Source organism: Astatotilapia calliptera, chromosome 17, assembly GCF_900246225.1.
Source record: "Astatotilapia calliptera chromosome 17, fAstCal1.2, whole genome shotgun sequence".
In the NCBI taxonomy this organism is placed as follows: Eukaryota; Metazoa; Chordata; class Actinopteri; order Cichliformes; family Cichlidae; genus Astatotilapia; species Astatotilapia calliptera.
The window spans coordinates 14152000-14177781 of record NC_039318.1 but is presented as its reverse complement, the minus strand read 5'-3'; the positions used below and the strand labels follow the sequence as shown (position 1 = coordinate 14177781).

The following is a 25782-nucleotide window of genomic DNA, read 5'->3' as shown; positions in this document are numbered from 1 at the left end:
TGCAGTGTATGTGTTCAGCATTTAACAAGCGTCTCTTTGTGTACAGATTCCCTGGACTGTTCCCCGGGTGTGCGAGTGGATTCGTGTCTGGATTGTGTGGAGTGAGACGAGTGTGTTCCCCTGGATTTTCCCCGGAGCCCTGCCCCCCTCACCTTTTGTACATAGCACTGCCTCATATCTGTGTATATACTCTCTTTGGACATTGTTCTGCAATAAATTTCCTTGTGTGCATCATCCCCGGAGTCCAGCGCGTGAGTCCACCCCGTACGTCGTGACAGAATCACAACAATGGGGAAAAAAGAAATTCAAATTAAATTCAAAGTGCAAAGAGAAAATTTGAAACAGAAAACAAACTCAGTTCTCCTGTGTTTAAGATGTTTTGTCAGCCCGTACATCCACCCCAACCTCCTCCCTAAGCAGACTTTGTGGTTCTATAACCCCTAGTTTTTCCTTCTCCCAGTTTCTATAGGCACTAATAAATCTAACAGTTGGTCCAGTGAACCCAGGATTAATATTATTGAAGGACAAGGTAAGAAGAAAAGGTGGCCAAACTTAAAATTGCCAATGCGGCAGATTTACCAAGCAAAGAAATTGCATAAAATTGCAGCAAAATAGTGTGTTAGCACAATCACCAAATAGTACTTATAGGTTTGCTTAGTTTTACAGGGGATTTACAAAAGTCGTGCTCTTTTCCAAACACAGGTGCAATCAGTTCATTTCAACATCAAGTGCAAAAAATAAGAATTGCTTTTTTTCTGTGGTAAAGATTGGTGCAATCAGCAGCAAACTGCGTGTCGCAAACATTAGTAAATCTTTTTGCGGGCTTCATTTAAATATTCTCCTCCCTGCAGTTTTGTGCTGTCACTTCATTCTCTTTGTAAATACCCACAGTATTTTTTTACACCAAACACCATCGGTGCAACGTGTTGGTAAATCTGTCCCGTAGTCAGTCAAGTAGTCTGCTAACACCTGCTGTGCAGAGATACTGGTAGACTTGACCTGAGGTGTCAGCCATTCTATGTTGGGCCATGAGCTAAATCAAGTATTTGTTCTCTGTGCCACTTGGTGTGTTTCACTGCCTATGTAGTCGATATGTTTGAGTTTGTTGCAGGACCTTGTGTTTTATGCAGTCAGACTTTCTAACCACATACTGTATGGGATAAAAGTTCCAGGCTTTCCATTCTTTTTTTCTGCCAAAAGCTCTGGAAGCTTTAACTTCTCTTAGCATGGTGTAGTCTAATCTCCAGCTTGCAATCTCCTAGCTGGCTGTCATCAAGTAGCGAATAATCATCAGTCTGAATCGTTTAATGTAAACACCAATATTCAATGCTCCATGCATGCAACCTGCAAGAGGGTGAGAGGGGCAGAGAGGGAAAGAGCAGCCACCAGGAATATCAGGACTTAAGGCTGCATGAGTTACAGCTCAGCACGGCTCAGCGAGTGAGTTACTGTTATGCAAGAGCTCAGTCAGCCCAGCTGGAGATCAGGGAGAGAGAGAGAGAGAGAGCAGCAGCAGTCCGAGTGAGAGCACAAGCAAGTAAGCCGAGAGACGGCGAAGAGCAGGCTGGAGAGAAAACAGCAGCAAGTGAGCAGAGAGCAGGCAGATTACAGCTGGATCTACTACACATGCATACACGAACACACTTATATACACGCTGTCACGATCCTTTCTTCTGTCTCATGCCTCTATGCAGAGCAGCAGCATCATGAGAGGACACACAGAGGGAGTTTACCTCTCTTCACCAAGGGAGTAAGGAAAAGAAGAGAGGAGAGGAGAAGACTGAAGAAAGCAAGACAGAGAAAAAAGGAAAGAAAGAAGAAAACTTTCCTCTACAGGATCTTTCCTCCACGTTTTGAGACTTACCATGAGGCTCTGAATTCTCTTCCTCTCTCATAGCTCTTCTTCAGTAGCTGAACCCATGTCTCTAAAAGTGGCAGCCACCAGTAAAAGTGCCAGCACCCACCTCTTGATGCTGCTGTGCCCCCTGCTCTGTGCTCTGGTCCCTGCTGGAGGCTCCACACTGAGCCCCGAGGACTCGCGGAGCACTGCTGCCACGTTGCTGCCAGAGGACTTGACCGGCACAACAATACAACTCCAGCCAGACCTGCAGACTGAAGCCCAGACACCAACAGAGGCACAGACAGAAGCACAGACAGAGGCTGTGACAGATATGCAGACCCAGGGTGTCACCAGCAATTATACAGGTTGGTCTAATGCCTTACTTTTACTTTTACTTTTACTGTTTTCACTGCTTCAATATTTCAGTGTGCATGAGGGGCAAATGGTCATTCTTGCTTATTAGCAAAACATTTTGATGAGGATGACTGAGTGCCAAAGCTGAATCTATGGAAAGACTGAAATCCCACACTGAATAAAACATTCATACAAATAAGACAAGCAGCAACAACAAACAGTGTATTAAAAAGTCAATTTAGTCTTTTTTTAAAGTCTAACCCTTTACACATAATCCAGGAAAATTGCAAAAACTGTGAAAAAAGGACCACAATAACAACATAACACAGTATGCATAAAAATCCAGGTAAATGGGGTATTTACAAAAACACTACAAAAAGATTTTTGCATATCTACCTCCTCTCCAGTCAACCTCACTATGGTTTTATCTGGTTCCTTACCTGAACTCAACCTAAGCACAAAAACCACAACAACAACAACAAAAATTCTCTAAGATCATTTTCTTTAAGCAACACTGCATTTTATCTACAAAAGTGTCTTTGAAAGTACCTAAAAGTCCAGTGGACTTGTGTTTTATGCAGTGCTTTACTTGTGTTTTATCCTTTGCTTAAAGCTGGTTTGAAATTTTCAGCTTGAGCACCCATAGAAAAAAAGCAACTTACTCACTCTGAAAGCTTCCACTTTGTCTTTCAGTTCACTCACAAGAAAGATGTAAAAAAACAGAAAGAAACCAAAACAAAATAGAACAGGCATGTTATCACTCTGGCTGTTATAGTGGATGAGTGTGCCTCTCAGTCATTTGGACTGTTTATGAAGGCCTGCCTTTACTTTTGATTTATAGTAAATCCTTCTGTTTGCAGTTAAGTAAGCTTGCAGTTTTGTAATCGTGCGAACATTTGGCAGCACAAGTACATGCAAGGACACACGTGTAAAAGGAGCAAGACCCCCGTACAGAACAGAGCAGGCTTCAGTCACAAGAAATCTGACAATAAGTCAGATAAACAATACATAAGCTGTGAAAGATGCGGCTTGCAGATTTGCAGCAAATGTTGGCAGGATAAAACAGCCTAAACCTCTCATGTCTAAATTATCATCAGTGACAACTGTAACCAATCAGGATAAGTTGTTCTCCCCAGTTAAGAAAATAATCATTGTCACATACATCAAAAACTACTGTTTCTTTCAATGAAAGTCTGTTATTGCTTTCTCCAAAACGTAGAACGGGTTAGGGTTAACAGCTATGATGGCTTAAGTCTCAGAGGATTACCACAGCCACTATGAGATTTGTTAACTGGATGCGTGGTAGTGTACCAGCTGAGCCATTAGCAGTTGTGGGCTGACATTAAGATTGGCAGATCTGCCCGGATTGTTTGGGGTGGACTTTGTGGCCTGCTGCAACTAACAGTGTGCTCAGTTTGATTATTAGCATGAGCTGGTATACAATAAGCAGATAGTTCCCTCTTGTTTTGTGCAGGAAGCTGAAACTATTGTGTTTTTAGGGTCTAGTAGGTGCTTCCAAAACACGAGGCGTTTTGAGTGACACAATTTATATATAAGTCATTTAAATGCAATCCAGTTAGCCACGTAAATGGCAGCTCTAACGTTAGCGCTCACATTTACCAAATAAAAGACAGAAAAATGAACCAGCAGTAAAAACCTGACTTTATTAAACCTATGTGTAACAGAGGAAATACAATGTGATTTTGACTTGGCAGACCTAAATATAAAAATGTATAACAGTCATTTTTTTCAACTTGTTAGGCATCCATCACACTATGGAGCAATTTAGAGAGAAAAAACAAACAAGCTCAAACAGCATTAGAAGGAAATAAAAGGCTACAGCAAGAGATGCTGTTGGATTACATCACTGCAGAGCTCATATGAGCAACGTGGAAAGCAAACAGAGAAAAAAAATGGTAGCTTCCATGGGATCCCTGAAATGTTTGGTGTGAAACAACTTTAATATTATCAGTAAACGCAAATCCGTAAATGTAAGCAACAACTCTGTCATGCAAAGAGGAAACAAAGCCATTCAAAAAATAAATGCTGCTGTCTCCTGTCAGCTTTATATACAGTACTACAGTCTTATGAGATAAGTGGAAAAGTTTCATGTCCTGTGATTCTACTTGGAACTCATGGATGCCACAGCTTCTGTGGTAAAAAGGAGGTGAGGTCTAATAGTGCACCGAGCATGAGCAACACACATCTGCGAAGGCACTATCAATGAGTAGCAGACAATATGTTGCCATCCATTTTCAGGAAAAGGCTTGCCTATTTGAGCAAGATAATATCAAACCATAGTATGCACGTATTCCAAAAATATTATTTTAAATAAAAGAAAAAAAAACACAAAATACCAAGTTTCAACATTTCATATACGATGTAGTTGGATTATGATTTGGCAGACAGCTACACTTGCAGCATGTTTAAGTACAAACTGAGGGTTTCCATGTCTGGCTCTCTGATGCCTCTTTGGCAGCGGTCCCCAACCTTTTTTGCGCCACGGACCGGTTTATGCCCGACAATATTTTCTTTAAGGTGTCGCGGATAAATACAGCAAAATAAAACTAGTACCGGTACCGAAAAAAAGAAGATTTATTCATAACACATGTGAAAAAACCCAGGAAAACCGATAAAAACGATAACAAAATAACGCTAAAAACCCTGAAAACCATACATTACACACCCGAGCCTCAACTCTCGCGGCCCGGTACAGAAGTGTAAGTGGGTGCTGTGTGAGGCGGCAGGTGATGCAGTTAAAGAAAGTTCATTATGTCCACGCTGGAGCAGCTCAGCCTGAAGAGAAAGCTGCAGCGCCACTCGCATGACTTCATCTCTACTGGAGCATGAGCTGCCTTTATCTTTTCCTCCTCTCCCACTGCCCATCTAGGCTATTCCTCTTTGCTTTTCTGTCTATAAGTCTCTCCGTTTCACCAATCCCTGTCTCCTCTGTTTCTCAGTTAATTGCTTTTTTTTATCCTCTGTCACTTGGTTTCTTTCTTCATCTCATCTCATTTCCCTTCTTTATTCTATTATCATTTGTATTTTTTCTTTTACTTTTTCCCACTGTCTCTCTCTCTTTTTGGTTTTCCACCATTTATTCTTACGTCCTCGCCCACCCTCCTCTCAGTCACACTGCCCATATCCTCACGTGTACACACAAACAGCCTACAGCAGATGACAAAATGCAAAGCTCACGTGGCTAATACACACATAATTCACTTTCTCTCTCTCTCTCACACACACACACACACACTAGAAATGGACGCACTCAGCCCAAACGACAGCAATCTTCTTAAAGGTTTAGAAACAACACAGTTGCTCATTTCACAACTGCAGCAATCTGTCTGACCAAGCAGGAATAAGCACTTCATGCTTTAATAACACACACACACACATACAGGTAATCAGCTGGCCTGCCACACTGCACCACATGGAGGGTTTTCACTTGACCAGAGGTTTTATGCAAGAGAGTGCCCAAAAATTTTAAATCCTAAACGTGTGATTAATGTTAACTCTCCTAAAAGCAACATGTGAGTGGTAGCTATGTTTATGAAAAAATCAAATCCTAATCAGCTAGCTTTAAGAGATAAAAGCTGCTCTCCAGATTCTGTTTACTTACCCCCATCACTTTAAAGCTGTTTGATTTTTTACTTTAGGACCAGATTACAGCAGCAATGCAGTGTTTATGTTTAGTCATTATAGGTGTTTTAGTTTTGGCTTTGTAAGTATAAAGCCACTGTCAGGTGACAAAAATTAATTCAGTTAAATATAGGAGATGCAGAGCACTTTGATTCAGCAGCCAAATTAAAGGCAATGAACAAAGTCAAATAATAAAGTAAAAAGTAAAAAAAAATGTCTAGCATGATAAAGCATATAGTCGGTTCACCATGTGGATGTCACCCATTTCCTCTCCAAAGCGTGGTAGACAGCATGCAGAAGTTCCAGTACCAGTAGGGGGAGAAAATTTATTTAAAGCCAAAAAGTCATCCTTCTACTCCAGCTAGGCAGCTAACATGTAAAGTCTGTTTAAACACTTTCCCATAATTCTTTTCATGTAGGCTTGAAATGAAATATCTCCCTCTGCTGTTACTGCAACTTATCACACGTGGCCATTCGGCTAATATCACCCATTAGTCCTTGATATTTAGCTAACCATTTGTTCATTGCTTTTAACAAGTAATTCAGCCATCTGTAAATCTATTTCTCTAACCTAATTCTGCAGTTTTTACATTACATTTGGCTAACTAAATGTAACACATTTAGCTAACTCAATTTACTTTTCAGTAAACTGATCTATTTGTCCATTGCTTTTAGCTTGTTTAGGCAAGTGTTTCCCAACCACTGAGGCACGGCACATAGGTGTGCCATGAGAAATTATCAGGTATGCTGTGGAAGATTATCTAACCAACGATCAGCGTAACAGGCAGAACAACATTTTCTTCCACTGAAGGGCAGTACAACTACCTGCCCTAATTAAATGGGTTGCCGACTGCCAGTAAAACAGAAGGAGAGGAAGAACAAATCACATGATGTGAGCCGATGCAGCGTGTATTAGCAATAGATAAATATTTGAAAAGAAAAAGTAGTCAGTCTGACCTGGGTCCTGGAGAAAATTCTGACCCAAATGAAGGCCCTAGCATTAGTAGTGGTCAGAAGAACGCAAAAAAGGTATACTGGGGACAAACTAAGCCAATTCCCCTACGCCTGGTGTGTGGGGGGAAATGGTGAAAATGGTTTTTGTGACATTTCTGTTTGGTGGTGTGCTGTGTGATTTTTCTAAGGTGAAATATGTGCCGTGGCTCCAAACGGTTGGAAAAACTGGTTTGGACCGTTTAACATTCACTTTGAGCAGTTTCATTGAGCCTTTAATGCATTATTTACAGCTGTTTCCACCACTTTTCAATTACTTTTGAGCTGTTACGATCAGCTAACAGCTTTAACCATTCAACACTACATGACTATAAACTAACCAGCCATGTCAGGAACTCTTTTATTTATTTACTGCCTTTAAGCATGTAGACATGTTCAAGTAATCATGCTGAATTTCAAACTGAGTATCAGAATGGAGAAGAAGGTGATTTAAGTGACTTTGAATTGGTGATTGCTGGAGCCAGACGGTGTGAATATTCGAGAAACTGCTGACATACAACCACCTCTAGGGTTTACAGACAACGGTTGAAAACATTTTCCAGTAAGCAGGCAGTTCTCTGGGTGAAAATCCCTCATAACAACCAAGAGCATCTCTGAATGCGTAACCTATCAAAACTGAAGCAGATTAGCAGCAGCAGCAGAAGACCACACTGGGTGTCCATCCTCTAATGACCACAGTGTACCCATCTTCTTATGGCTGCTTCCAGCAGGATGTCCTAAAGATCAAACCACATCAGTTCACTGTACTGTAATAATATGCTTTAAAAAATCTGCATCTATTATAAGCAAGGTCAATTCTTTTATTTATTTATAGCTATTAAAGACAAGATTTAGTGTCTGAAAACACAACTGAGATGTCCTGTTAGCAGAATTCACAGTGTTAATATCGATGAGGCTGGCGAAGCAGGTGTCTTAAAGTTTAGTTCAAAGATCCTTGGAGTGTCGGGTAAAACAGAGCTTTCAGACTGAATCGATAGAAGCTGCGATTCATTATGCAGCTCATCCAGGAATCCTTACCACTGCCTGGAAGTAAATTGATCTCTATTGATCACGTTATCCTCAAGTGATTCTTCTTTTACATCTGACTATGTTTACATTTCTCTTCTTTTTCCTCTCTTCTTGTGAAATGTTTCAAATAATGCACGTTTATTAGTTTTTACTCATACTATTAAATTATCGATGGATTTTTATCTCAGATCGAATCAGATCAGAATCAAAATCAGATCATTATGATTCACAGCCTTCATTTCACCTACCATCCAAAACGTTCCATGCAGTATCTTTCACACAGAACTTACATTGTACATAATGTTCCTTGCATGAAAGGAGACATTTAGTCATAAACTACACAAGATTCATCCTGGAACTGAATGAATGATTAAAATATTAGGATTCATGAAGCGACCAGGAAGGTGCAAATTATGAAGCTAAAACATGCAATATGTGGTTTCCTTGCTGATGCTGAAGGTAAAAAAAAAAAAACAATCAAAAAAGGATTAAGACAAATTTTTAGGGGAATAAGATTCATCAAATATTGTATGAGGATTTGAAGCCTAAATGTTAAACTGACCAGTAGACTGACATTGGCAGCTCTACACCCCTTCAGATTAGCATACAGATAGAAATAATAGACCTGAATAAAATTAGAAACCAGTTGTCTTAGGGTTGGAAATTTTGGAAAGTAGGAACTTGAAACGAACTGAACACTGCACACTTAGATATCAGCATAAAAAGAAATCATTGGTAGAAATACTTTGTTTTGTACGACTTTTCTCAGGTTTATATAGCTTTAAATATGTGGTCAATAGCAGACTGAGCTGGAGATGGAGTGAGAAGCTGCAGCAGTGCATGTTGATGTCCAGATCGACTTCCTGCGGAGGAACTGGCAGACTCCTGATAAGCAGCAGTTATTTCAGCTTTAGAAAAGCTGTAAGCCTCAAAGTTAACATGATAACACAACCTATTAACCACGACAGAGTGTAAGAGTTAATGTTAATCCCTAAATTAGGCCTATATCTGTTACTTGGCAGACCTTTGGGCTATTTAATCTAAACAAGCCAAAATTGACAGCGAATCCTTTTTAGACTGTCTGGGATATTGCTTATTTTCCCTCTAAAGACATTTCTGTCCAAAAAATCTTTATTAAAAAATCTACAATTGTTTGACTGAATGAGACAACATATGTATGTATATATATATATATATATAGATAGATAGATAGATAGATAGATAGATAGATAGATAGATAGATAGATAGATAGATAGATAGATAGATAGATAGATAGATAGATAGATAGATAGATAGATAATATTTTTAGTGTGTTTTTAATGAAGTTAATCAAGTTAAATACTCTAAAGCGAATCAACTTTGCGAATAAGAACAATAAAGTTCAATTTTAGACACATTATCTACTTAAGTGTTGCTTGTAAGCTGCTTTTATTCACTCTGAGTTGCTTTAAATAAAAAGGTCAGCCAAAAACGTAAACGTAAAATGTTTTAATGCTTTTAATCTGATTACCTTCTTGGCAGAGCCTATTACCTTTGCCTATTCCAGGTTACATCTAGTGCAAGAAATCCTGTTACTGACACGCTGACACACGCGGATAAAGATGCATTCATTGGTAGCAGATAGAGTCCAGTGTATTTTAACATGAGTTACTTCTGTCCACTTGTATATAAAAAAATTTTCTCCACCAGCTAAAAATAACATACGTTTCTCCCATTAGCACACCATTTTAATCTTCTTCCCTTATGTATAATACTGTTGCATGTTTTTAGTCTTACTAACCACTCAAAGCACATTTTTTCCATATGCCATTTAATTGAATACACTTTACTCAGTTTATCTACCTTTAGCTAGCCCATCTGTGGTTAGTCTAGAATCACTAATCTCATGTTTTTGAGTGGAACTCACACAGGCACAGGAATAACATGCAAGCTCCACACAAAATGGGCCATAAATGGACGTGCTGTGGGGCAACAGCGCTGCCCATCCAATCCAACCTCTAGTATCAGTTACCGCATAATGTTCGCTAATTTCCCTTCAGCGAGAAACACTCAAGAAAGGTGATACACAGAGGAGCGTTTTGGCAAAGATAATGTTGGCAGTTTCTAGATTTCTGCAGTTTGACTGACAGGAATTTATTTGGGGACAAGTATGGTACAAGCCACGACACACACACTTGTTTTCATATCTTAGTGAGGACATCTAACTGACACAATGCTTACCCTAACCCTAACCATCAAAAATGAATGTCTAACCCTAACCATAATGTAATTGTAACCCTGAAAGTAAAACCAAATTTGAGTCTGAAAAATGCCTTCAAACTCGTTCTATGGGCATTTTGTCCCATAAGCGACTGTTGGTCCCCACAAGTATAGTAGCACTCCTACTTTTGGTCCTCACGATGATGTATAAACACACACACGTAGATCCAGGGGTATTTCTGTCAATGACAAACACTGTCGTCACTCCAGAGCTGTCCAGCTCGGTGAGCTTCAGACAAAAAAGACTTGCCTCTGTACCCGGCCTGTCAATCCAATATGGCGTTTGGCAGTGACTCAACTTCATTATTACCTTCCCACAGCTTAAACCTAGCTCAACAAAGTCACTAAGCTGGAGCTGGAAATGAGCCTTCTCTCTTCTTTGATGGGTGAAGCAGAAGGGGAACAACTGCTCTTGCACTCTGTCATTTTTGATTTTCTTTTGTGATATAAGTATACTAATTTATCCTCTCAGTATTTCCATTTCCTACATTTTTAAAAGGCAAGCATGAGTTTTATTTGACTCTCCGCATTTGAAACAAAGTGACAGGCACTATGGTGGAACATGCACGCGGAGAAAGTGGGAATAGTCCTGTTATATAAATTTGATGAAGCCTTTTTGCTTAAATGTGTGCTTTTTTTTCTTCTTTTTTTCCCCTTTTTATTTTGTGCAGAATGTACTGAATTCATGGAGCTGTCGCCAAGGCTAATAGAAACTCAAAAGACACTATCGATGCTCAAAATTCAGTCCTACTGTCAGATCTCTACCTGGAAAAATTATCCTTGGTCAAATCTGGCAGCTTTCGGCTAACGTCTGTAGTTTTTGCACACTCAATGAATAAAGGAAAACATAAACCAAGAGATAATCCCTCATAAATGTGATGATCATTTCACATGTTAGGAAAAAGGATTAAACATATGCCATAAACACATGCACTAATTCACAGCTGAGGTTTTAAGGGTTTGCACAGGAGCATACGCTGCACAAGCAGAGAGAGCTGCGGGCATTAGGTAATCAGCTGTGATGCAGCGCATCAGCGAGGTGCCACAGAAATAGATCCACTGATGGATAGGACAGGGAAGCACGATGTTTGTTTGAGCTCAGACCATGTAAGAGAGCAGCTGGAGCAAATGGAGCAAAAAAAGAAGTGCTCAAGAAGATAGGAACTTGAGGACAAACAAGATGCAGCAAGTCAGCCAGATACCCCATCTCTCATTAATATCAGTTCAGAGTTTTAGCATCTGCGTGACTCAAATGAAGTTTATTTGGAAGCATTGTGTATCCAAGGATAGGTTTTGTGGACACTAGCCATGTTTTTCCTGAACTATCCCCCAACTCTGTGAAATGCTTGTTTTTTTATACATAAGACAAGTATTACAATTGCCTTTTTTAGGTAAGATTATAAATTTGAGTTTCTATAAGTAGCTGAAATTGAAATAAAATGGGTAAAGGGCTCTATAAACCTGCTGTTAATAAAAACACGCATGCATTTTTTATTCACTGCATTTTCATTTGTGCATGCTGTGGGTACAGATAGTGTGTATTGGATGTGTTCCCTCTGCGTGTGAATGTGTTTGAATCTTTAATGTGGAGAACCTAATCTTTATTTAATCACAAACTATTCCGAGTGCTTCCATGACAGAGACGAGTGAGGGAGGTGATAAAGAAGAATACAACCCAGTGGATGTTTGGTTGGACAGTGTGGGGTTGCCTGGTTTGGGGAGTGGGGAGGGGTGGGGGGCAGAGTTGTATTAGTACCCTGCTGGCAGCCAAACTCTTTGATATTTTTTTTCTGAATGGGTCTGAAACAAATCGACTGGGCAAACACAGCACAGAGCTAACACACACACATACCCTCACTGCGCTCATACTGTCTTCTCTCTGGGGAAAACACACAATACCTGAACACCAGCATACCTCACAGAAGCAAACGAAGTCTGTGCTTGGAAGCTGCTGTCAGTCCCCCGCTCACACGTCCCCTGTGAGCATTCATTTCAGTTAAAGTCAGATAAAGAAAAAAGTACACTCCAACACAGCCAACACAGATTCAATCTTTTCAGCATTAATTTTGCTTTTCATTGCTTCTGAGCACCACTGAGGACACTATGCTTGTTTGCTCTACACTGTCTTCATTGTTCCTTTTCTACAGTAAAAACCCAGAGGGAAGAAGCTAAGAATCTCAAAAGACATCTCAGAGTCTTAAATAGTGCACCCTGTTTCCTAATGTGTTGCTTAGTAAGTTCACTTTAAACACTGCTGATAAATGGATATCAGTTAATGGGATGACTCTGACTTTGTCAAAGGACTACATAAAGCCACCACGATAAACCTCATTGGATTTTGAAGCTTTTGGCTGGTGGAATCTTAGATTTTTTGAAACTGGATGAATAATTGGCTGGCCAACTAATGGTTAATTATATCTGGTGAAAAACAGGCTTAAAATAAAATAAAAACGACAGTTGACATTCAACAGTACTTTTAAATAGCCACACCCTTTTATGGTCATGAGCTGCAGAATTACATAAAGAGACCATTTTTGCACCAGCAATACACAATTAACATTATGGGCGATCGTGGCTGATGGGCAATCGTGGCTCAAGAGTTGGGAGTTCGCCTTGTAATCAGAAGGTTGCCGGTTCAAGCCGCGGCATGGACAGTCTCGGTCGTTGTGTCCTTGGGCGAGCAGCCTCTCCTCTGTCAGTGCGCCCCAGGGTGGCTGTGGCTACAATGTAGCTTGCCATCACCAGTGGGTGGATGACTGGTTGTGTAAAGCACTTTGGGGTCCTTAGGGACTAGTAAAGCCCTATATAAACACAGGCCAGGCCATTTACCATTATTTCGTGTATAGTGTTTTAACCTCGAGAGCGAATAGGATTACTTTATGTTTATTTATTTCTTATTGTTGAACACTAGTTTTGTCACAATATTACAATTTTCAATACAGCGGGGAAAAATATGACCCAAAATGACTAAGCACAGCAAGAAAGAGGTTAAAACAAAGAGCCATTTTCCGGCAGGTTTAAGGTACTTTATGTTGGCTGTATTTTTTATTTTTTAAATCGAGTTGGTAAAGTGGGCTGCTACTGGGACAGGGCTGGTAATGATGACTGCTAGCCACTACTCACTACCTTAATTGTAACTTAACAGATAGCTAATGCAGCTATCAGGTACTACTAATAGTTAAATGGCTATGGTTAACATGTGTGCCAGCCAGTTTAGCATTTGTGATAACTCTTTAAAATTTAAGTGCTGTTGAAATGGGAGCTTTAAGTTCCTCCTTTTTTAGCGTCGTGAACCACAACTACTGTTCAGGTGTTCAGCTGCTAGTGAGAGGAGGGGCTGTGAGCCTGCCTGTCCGTTCCTTTCAGCTTTACTGAGCATTTTAGCATTAAACCTCAGTGTCTCAATTGTCATCACACCAAGAACCTGTTGTTCATTGTAAACACACTGTAGCTCAAGCCCAGTGTCCACTAGCTGCAGATCACACATAGCCAAAGTTAACTGCTAGCTGTTGAACAGGGTGAACCGTTTAGATGGTACTTGCCAGGAATTGTAATTATGAGTAAGTGACAACCAAGAAAGTTACCTTTGAAAAATGTAATAAAATGAATGCTAATGTTGCTTTAGTCATTAAAGTATTTAAAATTGATCTTGTCTCTCTGAGTACTACAAATCCATCCATACTGTAATAGCCTGCTGATTTAAAACAGAGTGAGTCCATTGCTGAGCAACGATAGTGACATTGTTTTGTTATAGTACACTGTTAATGCATGCTGTGGTTTGTGGTCAGGAAACACTGACCTCCAGTCATTGGCTCTCTGTAAATCTGCAAGTTCCTTTAGAATCCTACTGTAAATAAAGCAGCTAAATGCAAATCCATATGGTTGATAATCTCCACCAGTTGATAATCAATATGACCATGAGGACAGTGAACAATGTGTTGTTTAGTGCGCTGCCTTTTAATAGGTCATAAACTGAGAGCTCCTGGTGCCGTAATAATGTCTGGTAAACTCACCAGATGAATCTCTGATGATAATTGCATTCACCTCGTTTTAATTAAAGATCATTTAGCTTTCATTCAAATGCAAATTTATCTCTTTAATATTCTTTCTGTGAGAGGTTTGCCCCACTACAACACAAATGAGCAATTACTTTTTATTTCCACAGCAGGAATATTGAATGTTGCAAAGGAGCAAAAGAAAAGAGCAAAGTATTGGAAAATAAAAGAAATTTGACTTGAGTCTGATCCACATCACTGATGACATCTTGAGTGTGTAACTTTTCTTGAACAAGGTTAAACATAACGTCTTTTATAAGTTAAAGGTGTGCTGTATTTCATGACTGTAAAGCAGATTGTTTGAATCATTTAAACAGATGATGTCCTTTAATGTCATTTCTTTATCTTAGTGCCGTGTGTGCATGCTCTGCCAATACAGACATCAGGACCTAAAAAATTCAAGCGTTTGTTTTTTTTTAAGTACACTATAAAGCCCCCTCTACAAAATACATGATGGTCGCCAGATAGATATATACTACATACAAACACAAAGCATGAGTAAAAGGTCTCTTAAGGGAAACAGAAAGGCTTTTAGTCCCCCGTTTAAAAAAGAACAGAGTCAGCTTGTCCTTGTTTCCCTGTACTGTAGCAATCACGCACGTGTCTCGTGTATGCTGTGCTGTGTAACTCTGTGTGTGTGTGTGTGAGGGAGAGAATGCTGTCATCTTCGCATAGGATCATGGGATCCTCTCCCTCACTGTCTCTAACGCAGCAGAAATCCTCCCATCTGTCGCTCCTAATCAGCAGAGAGCAGCTTGTATGTTCATAGGGATGATATCTCTCTCTCTCTCTCTCTCTCTCTCTCTCTCCCATGCACACACACACACACACACACACACACACACACACACACACACACAAGATTACACTAATAGTGACACAGCAAAGCATTCCACGGTATCACGCGCTCCTCTGGCCATTACTCATTAAAACATCATAATAGCAAACACTTTCTGTGTTTAATTCTTTAAATGGTAAATGGCCTGCATTTGTATAGCGCTTTTCTAGTCCATAGGACCCCAAAGCGCTTTACACTACATTCAGTCATTCACCCATTCACACACACATTCACACACTGGCGATGGCAAGCTACATTGTAGCCACAGCTGCCCTGGGGCGCACTGACAGAGGCGAGGCTGCCGGACACAGGCGCCACCAGGCCCTCTGACCACCACCAGTAGGCAAACACGGGGTTAGTATCTTGCCCAAGGATATTTGGCATGCAGCCAGGATGCAGCCTGGGATCGAACCACCGACCTTCTGATTAGTGGCTGACCTGCTCTGCCACCTGAGCTACAGCCACCCATTGAATCCATTTTAAAGCACAAATGATTATTTTTTTTACTAAAAATAGAAAATATTACTATAGATAGAACAAAGGTGTCCAACCCACAAAGAATCAACCTGGTCATCCTCCATTAGCATCTTTCAACTTAGCATTTAGCTTTAATCTCGTGCAGATTAACTGTTCAAGTCTAAGAAATTCATGTTCTAACCTGCTTCCAGTTGCTGTGTTCAGCAAACCTTTCTGGGCTGTTGTGATATACCGATTTGATATTTAAAACATGAAATATTAGGATCATGATGGCACTATACATACCACACATCTAGTGTGAACCTACACTGTATCGTAAAAGTAGATGAGAAAGAGAAAAAAGTTAGCCTATATTCAAGGATGACCCAGGGCTACTTTCCAAAACCGAAATGAAATCACAATAAACTAAAGATAATTTTACCAAAGGAAATTACATATTTTTACATTTTTCCATAGGCATGAAATAATATAATTATAAAATAATTATATTATAATTATTGGGCCAAAAAAAAAAAGTGCAGCAAAAATTTGATTGCTAGCATAGCATTTAGCTACTAGACACTATAGAAACCCTAGTAACTGCGTTAGTGCGTTCCAATAGTAAAGTCAGAAAACAGGATTTGTTTTGCATTTTAGAAAGGTCAACACATTCATGCATCACTATCGATACAGCACGATGCTTATTTGCCACCGCTGCAGCATCTTCATGGGTGGATCCTGGTCAGTGCTTTGCGTGGGTTGTTTTTTTTAGCAAATCTCAAATAGCAGTGGCAGTATAGATTAAAAGTTCATATTAAAATTTTACATTGTCTGGCAGTGAAGCAATCAGAATTGTTGTCTGAAGTCCAAACAAAATGCCCAACAGATTAAATTGGGCTGAATCTGATGATTTTCCAGTTGAAAATCCCAACTGGGACTCAAAAATTCCAATTTCCAAGTTAATCTGGACCACATTAAAAGTCAACAATACTCTGAGACTTCAGGTAACGATGGGTGCTATAAACACTGGTGACGCAAAATGGGTGGACCAAGTTCAGCGTCTACGTGGGCAACTGAAGCAACTAGTTGATTAGTGTAGTTAGCTAAAGTATTATATGACAGGATAATTAATCCATTAGAGGGTTACCAGAGCCTGGAATATTGTCTAGTGACCAGCCAACACAATAAACCGATTGGTGACAAGTGTCTTGTTTCCTTTGTGAAAGTTTTCTTCAGTTAATGATTCAAGTGATAATGCAGCTTTCCAATTCCATGATGAGGTCAAAACATATTTCTGTACATTCTGCTGGATATCCGCCATTATTAGTATAAAACTCTGCAGATATAACTCAAATGCAACATTCTGGCAAAAAATTTTTAAAACCCAGAATTTCTGCAGTTCAATTTACACCTGGTGACTGCTGAATCGTCACTACTATCGACTGTATGCACAACCCTGTCAGCCCCTATCGCATGTTCATTTTCCCCCCCAGATATTTTTGTTGAATTTTATGCATCAATTTTACAAAAGACAAATTGCACAGTATGCTGTTTTCTTTTTGAAGAACGTAAAACAATATGAGACATACATTCCCACATCATAATTACAACAGTGCCAGTAGATGTAAAAAAAATAAATAAATAAAGAGAGAGAGAGAGAGAGAGAGAGATCCAAGCTAATAATACAAAGTGGACCCACACCCCTGCACAAACAAACAAACAAACAAACAAACAAAAAAAAGGTCTAAGATTTAAAATAAGTGGTCAGCTTAGTCATCGTAATAAGTCAAATCCGTAAAAAAAAAAATATATATATATATATACAGTGGGGCAAAAAAGTATTTAGTCAGCCACCGATTGTGCAAGTTCCCCCACCTAAAATGATGACAGAGGTCGGTAATTTGCACCAGAGGTACACTTCAACTGTGAGAGACAGAATGTGAAAAAAAAATCCATGAATCTACATGGTAGGATTTGTAAAGAATTTATTCGTAAATCAGGGTGGAAAATAAGTATTTGGTCAATAACAAAAATACAACTCAATACTTTGTAACATAACCTTTGTTGGCAATAACAGAGGTCAAACGTTTACTATAGGTCTTTACCAGGTTTGCACACACAGTAGCTGGTATTTTGGCCCATTCCTCCATGCAGATCTTCTCGAGAGCAGTGATGTTTTGGGGCTGTCGCCGAGCAACACGGACTTTCAACTCCCGCCACAGATTTTCTATGGGGTTGAGGTCTGGAGACTGGCTAGGCCACTCCAGGACTTTCAAATGCTTCTTACGGAGCCACTCCTTTGTTGCCCGGGCGGTGTGTTTTGGATCATTGTCATGTTGGAAGACCCAGCCTCGTTTCATCTTCAAAGTTCTCACTGATGGAAGGAGGTTTTGGCTCAAAATCTCACGATACATGGCCCCATTCATTCTGTCCTTAACACGGATCAGTCGTCCTGTCCCCTTGGCAGAAAAACAGCCCCATAGCATGATGTTTCCACCCCCATGCTTCACAGTAGGTATGGTGTTCTTGGGATGCAACTCAGTATTCTTCTTCTTCCAAACACGACGAGTTGAGTTTATACCAAAAAGTTCTACTTTGGTTTCATCTGACCACATGACATTCTCCCAATCCTCTGCTGTATCATCCATGTGCTCTCTGGCAAACTTCAGACGGGCCTGGACATGCACTGGCTTCAGCAGCGGAACACGTCTGGCACTGCGGGATTTGATTCCCTGCCGTTGTAGTGTGTTACTGATGGTGACCTTTGTTACTTTGGTCCCAGCTCTCTGCAGGTCATTCACCAGGTCCCCCCGTGTGGTTCTGGGATCTTTGCTCACCGTTCTCATGATCATTTTGACCCCACGGGATGAGATCTTGCGTGGAGCCCCAGATCGAGGGAGATTATCAGTGGTCTTGTATGTCTTCCATTTTCTGATGATTGCTCCCACAGTTGATTTTTTCACACCAAGCTGCTTGCCTATTGTAGATTCCCTCTTCCCAGTCTGGTGCAGGTCTACAATACTTTTCCTGGTGTCCTTCGAAAGCTCTTTGGTCTTGGCCATGGCGGAGTTTGGAGTCTGACTGTTTGAGGCTGTGGACAGGTGTCTTTTATACAGATGATGAGTTCAAACAGGTGCCATTCATACAGGTAACGAGTGGGGGACAGAAAAGCTTCTTACAGAAGACGTTACAGGTCTGTGAGAGCCAGAGATTTTCCTTGTTTGAGGTGACCAAATACTTATTTTCCACCCTGATTTACGAATAAATTCTTTACAAATCCTACCATGTGAATTCATGGATTTTTTTTTCACATTCTGTGTCTCACAGTTGAAGTGTACCTCTGGTGCAAATTACTGACCTCTGTCATCATTTTAAGTGGGGGAACTTGCACAATCGGTGGCTGACTAAATACTTTTTTGCCCCACTGTATAAATAACACCCAGCACGCCCCTGCGGGCGGTTTATCCTTCAAGCTCGGGTCCTCTACCAGAGGCCTGGGAGCTTGAGGGTCCTGCGCAGTATCTTAGCTGTTCCCAGGACTGCGCTCTTCTGGACAGAGATCTCCGATGTTGTTCCCGGGATCTGCTGGAGCCACTCGCCTATCTTGGGAGTCACCGCACCTAGTGCTCCGATTACCACGGGGACCACCGTTACCTTCACCCTCCACATCCTCTCGAGCTCTTCTCTGAGCCCTTGGTATTTCTCCAGCTTCTCGTGTTCCTTCTTCCTGATATTGCTGTCATTCGGAACCGCTACATCGATCACTACGGCCGTCTTCTTCTGTTTGTCTACCACCACTATGTCCGGTTGGTTAGCCACCACCATTTTGTCCGTCTGTATCTGGAAGTCCCACAGGATCTTAGCTCGGTCATTCTCCACCACCCTTGGGGGCATCTCCCATTTTGACCTCGGGACTTCCAGGTTATACTCCGCACAGATGTTCCTGTACACTATGCCGGCCACTTGGTTATGGCGTTCCATGTATGCCTTGCCTGCTAGCATCTTGCACCCTGCTGTTATGTGCTGGATTGTCTCTGGGGCATCTTTACACAGCCTGCACCTGGGGTCTTGCCTGGTGTGATAGACCCCAGCCTCTATGGATCTTGTACTCAGAGCTTGTTCTTGTGCTGCCATGATTAGTGCCTCTGTGCTGTCTTTCAGTCCAGCTTTGTCCAGCCACTGGTAGGATTTCTGGATATCAGCCACCTCCTCTATCTGCCGGTGGTACATACCGTGCAGGGCTCTGTCCTTCCATGATGGTTCCTCGTCTCCCTCCTCTTTCTTGGGTTTCTGCTGCCTGAGGTATTCACTGAGCACTCGGTCAGTTGGGGCCATCTTCCTAATGTATTCTTGGATGTTCGTTGTCTCATCCTGGACTGTGGTGCTGACACTCACCAGTCCCCGGCCCCCTTCCTTCCGCTTAGCGTACAGCCTCAGGGTGCTGGACTTGGGGTGAAACCCTCCATGCATGGTAAGGAGCTTTCTTGTCTTTATGTCAGTGGCTTCTATCTCCTCCTTTGGCCAGCCTATTACCCCAGCAGGGTACCTGATCACGGGCAGGGCGTACGTGTTGATGGCCCGGATCTTGTTCTTACCATTCAGCTGACTCCTCAGGACTTGCCTGACCCTCTGCAGGTACTTGGTGGTTGCAGCTTTTCTAGCGGCCTCTTCATGGTTCCCATTCGCCTGCGGGATCCCCAAGTACTTGTAACTGTCCTCTATGTCTGCAATGTTGCCTTCTGGTAGTTCAATCCCCTCAGTTCTGACTACCTTCCCTCTCTTTGTTACCATCTGACTACACTTCTCCAGTCCGAACGACATTCCAATGTCATTGCTGTATAGCCTGGTAGTGTGGATCAGTGAATCGATGTCTCGTTCACTCTTGGCATACAGCTTGATGTCATCCATGTACAGGAGGTGGCTGACAACTGCTCCGTTCCGTAGTCGGTATCCGTAGCCAGTCTTGTTAATGATCTCACTGAGGGGGTTCAGGCCTATGCAGAACAGCAGTGGGGACAGAGCATCTCCTTGGTAGATCCCGCACTTGATGGTGACTTGTGCTATGGGCTTGGAGTTGGCCTCTAGTGTTGTACGCCACATCCCCATTGAGTTCCTGATGAAGGCTCTTAGGGTCCCATTGATCTTGTACAATTCTAGGCATTCCAGTATCCAGCTGTGGGGCATTGAGTCATAGGCCTTCTTGTAATCAATCCAGGCAGTGCACAGGTTGGTCAGTCTGGTCTTGCAGTCTCGGCTGATTGTTCTGTCTACCAGTAGCTGGTGTTTTGCGCCTCTGGTATTCTTGCCAATTCCTTTCTGTGTCCCGCTCATGTATTGACCCATGTGCCTGTTCATCTTAGCCGATATGATGCCTGACAGGAGCTTCCATGTAGTACTGAGGCAGGTTATTGGTCGGTAGTTGGAGGGGACCGGTCCCTTCTTGGGGTCCTTGGGGATCAGGACCGTCCGGCCTTCAGTTAGCCATTCCGGGTGTCTCTCGTTAACTAGCAGCTGGTTCATTTGTGCTGCCAGACGCTCATGGAGTGCAGTTAGCTTCTTCAGCCAGTAGGCGTGAACCATGTCGGGCCCTGGTGCTGTCCAACTCTTCATACTGGAGACCCTTTCTTGGATATCTGCCACTGTGATGGTTACTGGACCCTGTTCAGGGAGGTCGCTGTGGTCTGCCCTCAGATCCTCTAGCCACTGAGCATTGCCGTTATGGGTTGCATCCTTCTCCCATATGCTCTTCCAGTATTGCTCCGTCTCCAGCCTTGGTGGTGCTGTTCTCTTATTGTTCCCTTGCCACTGAGAGTACACCTTTGCTGGTTCTGTGGAGAACAGCTGGTTTATTCTCCTGCCTTCTATCTCTCTGGTGTACCTCCTCATATATATATATATTAAAAAAGTAGATAAATAGATAAATAAATGAAATCATAAAGTGCAGGCTCAATAGAGTGTGTATAATTAAACATAAAATAAATAAAACTAAGTCTGAGCTGGCTAAATGGGAGTGTTGCATCATATGTTCATTTTTTTCTATCATTCTTTGCAGCGATGCAAAAAACAAACAAAAAAATGCTTGCATTGCTTTTCTGTAAGCTGCAGTATAAAAATGTGGCACATTTTGTGCAATCAGTGATGCTGTATGTTTACATGAGATTTTCTGAGAGCTTCAAAAATCCCCACAGCACAAGCTAACAATAGCTGCTGTATCACAAGACCTCTCAGAGGTATTTGTGTATTGTAGCATGAGGAAGATAAAAATAGTGCTGCATGCCTCTGCTTTTCTCCATCTATCGCTCTCTGCTAGTGAAAATGGTAATCTAAATGCCCCACCACAGATTGCAGAAACTTGGGAGCAAGCTGTGGTTATGCCTGAAACGAACATGGATAAAGAAGCGGGAAAAGAGGGGGGGGGGGGACATTAACTCTGCTAAAGATGGTCCAGCTATTGGAAAAGACATTAACTCCACAGAAATCAAATGGCACTAATCCATGAAAAGGCATAATGTTGGCTCACACACACACTAACTCATGACCTCAGTGAAAAAACCTTTAGAGGGCTCTACTATACTTTTCCTTGCTCGGTCGCATACATATACTGTTATAGGACCTAAAGTTGATATTCCACATGGATAAAGGTTAAAATGAGGTCTTTGTAATGAGCTCTAAGCATCATTTTTCTATTCTAGGCTCTTGGTGTCTTGATGCCTGCTCTGCGGTGTCCCTGAGAGTAGATATCCCTAACATAGTTATCTCTGGCACACCTCTGGCTGTGAGTGCAGCAGCCCTACTCATCCAGCCTTTTGTTTGCAAGGGGCTTTCAATCAGAATAAAGAAGGCTTAAAGGAAGGTGTACCTTCCTCAACTCACTAAACCTCAGTGCCCCCTTGAGGACTTTTGGAGGGCGCCCTGTCTAACTTAATCCCCTTTTTCTTTAGCACAATGACCATGTGTTTGGTTGATCTAAGCACTTTTGTCCCACATCCCATCAGGTCTGTCCTGTATGCCTGTCCTGCCACCACGTCGGGGTTCCTTCTATGTGGAAGGTGGAACAGGTGTGTCGATCGGGAGTGCTTTGGCCTTTTGGTGCAGAGATGGATACCAGCTGGTTGGCAGCGACAAAATCTACTGCCATGTCAGGAATGGTAAAGCGCAGTGGAGCAACTACCTGCCTGTCTGTGAAGGTGTGTAGATTTAAGTATGGAAAACCTAAAACTTAAATACATTAGCCCAAAGATTTCTCTCCTGCATTTACTTTTTTTTAGTTTTCACCATTCAAACTTCTACTTTTATAAAAGAAAGAAAAAAAAGACTCATTGACAGTACACAGTTCTTTTGTGTGCTCAGGGAACAAGTCTAACTGTTCCTCTCAACATGCAAGCAATCAAAGCAAAGAGGAAAGAAGAGAGAACCTGAAGAGTCATTTCTGCTCTCCCAACAGCTATCCCCAGGCCGGAGGACCGTGGACTGAGAGTGGCTGTGCTGGCCTCAGTTGTTAGTGGCATTGTCATCCTCGCCATGTCCCTGTCCTTTCTCATCTGCTGTCTGCAGGAGCGATCCAGCCGGGACCGTTCCAAGAAAGATGGACGGATCAGGTAGGAATGGGGATGGCGGTGCGGAGTTATGTTGGTATCAAACTCTCAAAAACTGATAAATCTCTCCTGTGACCTCGTCAGACGCAGAGACAAGCGCTCCGCCCGTCGCAGCGAGTGCTGGCTGGAGAGAGAGGAGGGCGAATGGGAAGCCTTCCCTCCACCTAAGATCTTCCACCTGTCCCAGAGGATGAACCCCCGTCTTGCTCCAGACAGCCCGCTCTACCTGACGGGAGGCCTCAGTGGATACGAGAACAGAGGATACCAAAGGTAACCTGGCAACATTCACAGGAACCAAACACACAGAAAATCTTTTTTAAAAGTCACTAAAAACAAAATAAACTCAACATTTCTCCCAAATTGTGCCGAGACAAATATAGTAAGTAAGAAGGTTTACACCTTAGACCTTTATTTTGGATACATGCGACTGATACAAGTAAATTGAACATGCCTGTATTGTGTTATACATGTAAAAAAAAAAAAAAGGGAAATGAATCATGATCATTTGGAACCAGACCAAGACCACTTCCTCTTGAGGGTCCTGGTGGGGTTGTTTTGATCTGCACTTGAGAGCAATTACGGTGTGAAAACACTCACTAACGGTTCTGTGTAACAACCATCTGCTGAGTCAAGTTAAACTTGGGTTATTTTATAGTTGTAGCATTTCTATAATTCCTGACATGTTTCAATAAACCAGTTGTTTGTTTCGATCTGTACTTTAATCTAATCTTGAAGTGAAGCCTTAGCCTAACGTGGATACATTTCATATGAGTTCTCTTGTTTGTAATAACAGATGGCTTATTGTGCTTCTGTCTTTCAGGAGTCAGGAGAGTCTGCTGAAGGCCTCCATGCCCGGGCTCTACCGCTCCGAGTCTCAGCTTTACCCACATGTTGTCCTGCAGAGGGTCCCAACGCCGACTGCACCGTCCGCTCCGACTGCTCCCTCAGCTCCTCTCTACCTTCACCTCCCTGACTCCTCTTCTGCCGCTTCCTCTCCCGCCCACACCATCCCCCACAGCCAGCCACACGGCATGCCACAGTACCCCACCCCAACATATCCTCCAAAACCCAATGTAGTGCCAAACTACCACCACCCAACACCGGCGCCCATCTATCCCAACCCCAATCCAACACCACAGAGGCCATGGCAGTAAGCTACGTACTTCCGCTTCCATTTTTTCTGGGCGCTGTGGTGCTCCTACTGAAGAACGGGCATGTTCAGAGACACATGAAGTCTTTTTACTCTTTCTTATCCCAGTTTTCTCCCACAGAGGTCTGCCAGTGCCAATAATCTAAAGCAGACATGTAGAAATGGACATGCAGCCAGCGTAGAAGCTCCCCTTTGTTGTGCATGCTTGATGGACTTCTCAGTTTGGACTGAGCGGGAACCTAACAACTTTTTTCCCCTTGATTCTCACTCAGATGAAGCTATGTTACCAGCAGGGGGAGACTGGTGGAGAAAACCCTGCTTTTGTTTAACAACCACCAGATCGTCATTACTGAAACCCGATGTAGCCTAGCAACAAAGGGACACAAAGAGTTGTTATTTAGATTCCACTAATTTTGTTCATTGAAGGAAGACTTTGTTTAGGCAGCTCTCAGAAATGTACATTTTAATAGCTAACTGTTTAGAAATAATCAGCCATCATCGCACATATTATTCTCTTGAGCTAAATAAATTGACAAATATATATTTTTTGACATATCTTCTTGGAATCATACCCATCTTTTTACCAGAGCCATGTGTGATGTAATGAAAGCAGCTCTTGTTAATACACTGAGGTATTTTCCCACAATGAATGGGTAAAACACAGTAATGAGGGCTTTTATTGGCAGCAAGCGCCGTTGTAGCAACCACTGAGCAAAGCCAGCTTGTGTGGATTTAACAGCACACTGGCTATTGTTAATTCACATATTCTTTCTTTCAACACTGTTAACTACTTTTAACTTTTTCTTCTGTCTGTGTCTGTTTATGTTTCCTTCTTGCAGCTATTTGTATAGTACAATAAGAAAATTAATAAGAAAAGCTTTAGTGATCAGCACTGTGGCTGGTGAAACATTCCAGCGTGGTTATTCTGGGGACGCTTGTGGGTTATAATAAAAAAAAAAAATTATCACGTTATAATTAATTCTATGACAACATATTTAATTTTATGAAGATCTTTTGTGCAATGTTAGTGAAACATGAGGAAGTCAGGCACACTGAGTCTGCAGTGGGTGGAGATGCTAAACCTTTATTGTTCCTTTGAACTGTTTAAATGCATTTAAATCATAAACTGTGCAAGGCCCATTTACTTTTATTTTTAATAGAACACTAATAAATCTGCACTTTAACCCTTTTTTAAATGGCTAGTCTTTTACTGTAAACTATTTGTATAACAACAGGACTGCCATAAATGCTGAATAAAGAGAGTTCAATATGTTCAGTATGTGTTTTAAGAGTTTTTCAAAAGGAATGCATGGAGAGATGATTACAGACCCAATTCATCACTGTGTCCGGGCAGCTGAAAATGACAAGCTGGCCTACATTTTCAGCATGTTTTTCACATTCAGCAAATCACAACAGTTTCCTCAAGACACTTTATGTTGTAAGGTTAAGACCTCACAATAATAGAGAGAAAAAACCCAACAATTAAAAAACCCCTATAAGCAACACTCTGTGACAGTGGGAAGAAAATCTCCCCTTTAACAGGAAGAAACCTCCCATAGAACCAGGATCTGGG

At 41.7% G+C, this 25782-nt stretch overlaps 1 protein-coding gene across 5 annotated transcripts in view; it reads left to right on the top strand.

Annotated features, from left to right (window-relative positions):
- LOC113008711 (sushi domain-containing protein 3) overlaps positions 1 to 25485 on the top strand; it is a 44845-nt gene extending 19360 nt beyond the window's left edge. For 2 of the 5 annotated variants that reach the window (XM_026146351.1, XM_026146352.1), the window contains exons 2-6: positions 1695 to 2205; positions 22460 to 22651; positions 22909 to 23062; positions 23144 to 23329; positions 23880 to 25485. In XM_026146351.1, coding sequence (XP_026002136.1) covers positions 1920 to 2205; positions 22460 to 22651; positions 22909 to 23062; positions 23144 to 23329; positions 23880 to 24213 — 1152 coding nt within the window. In that variant the 5' untranslated portion in view covers positions 1695 to 1919 and the 3' untranslated portion in view covers positions 24214 to 25485. Of the gene's footprint in view, positions 1 to 46; positions 2206 to 22459; positions 22652 to 22908; positions 23063 to 23143; positions 23330 to 23879 lie in introns of all 5 variants that reach the window. The other 3 variants (XM_026146349.1, XM_026146350.1, XM_026146354.1) reach the window with 2 other exon arrangements.
- The last annotated feature ends 297 nt before the right edge of the window (positions 25486 to 25782 follow it).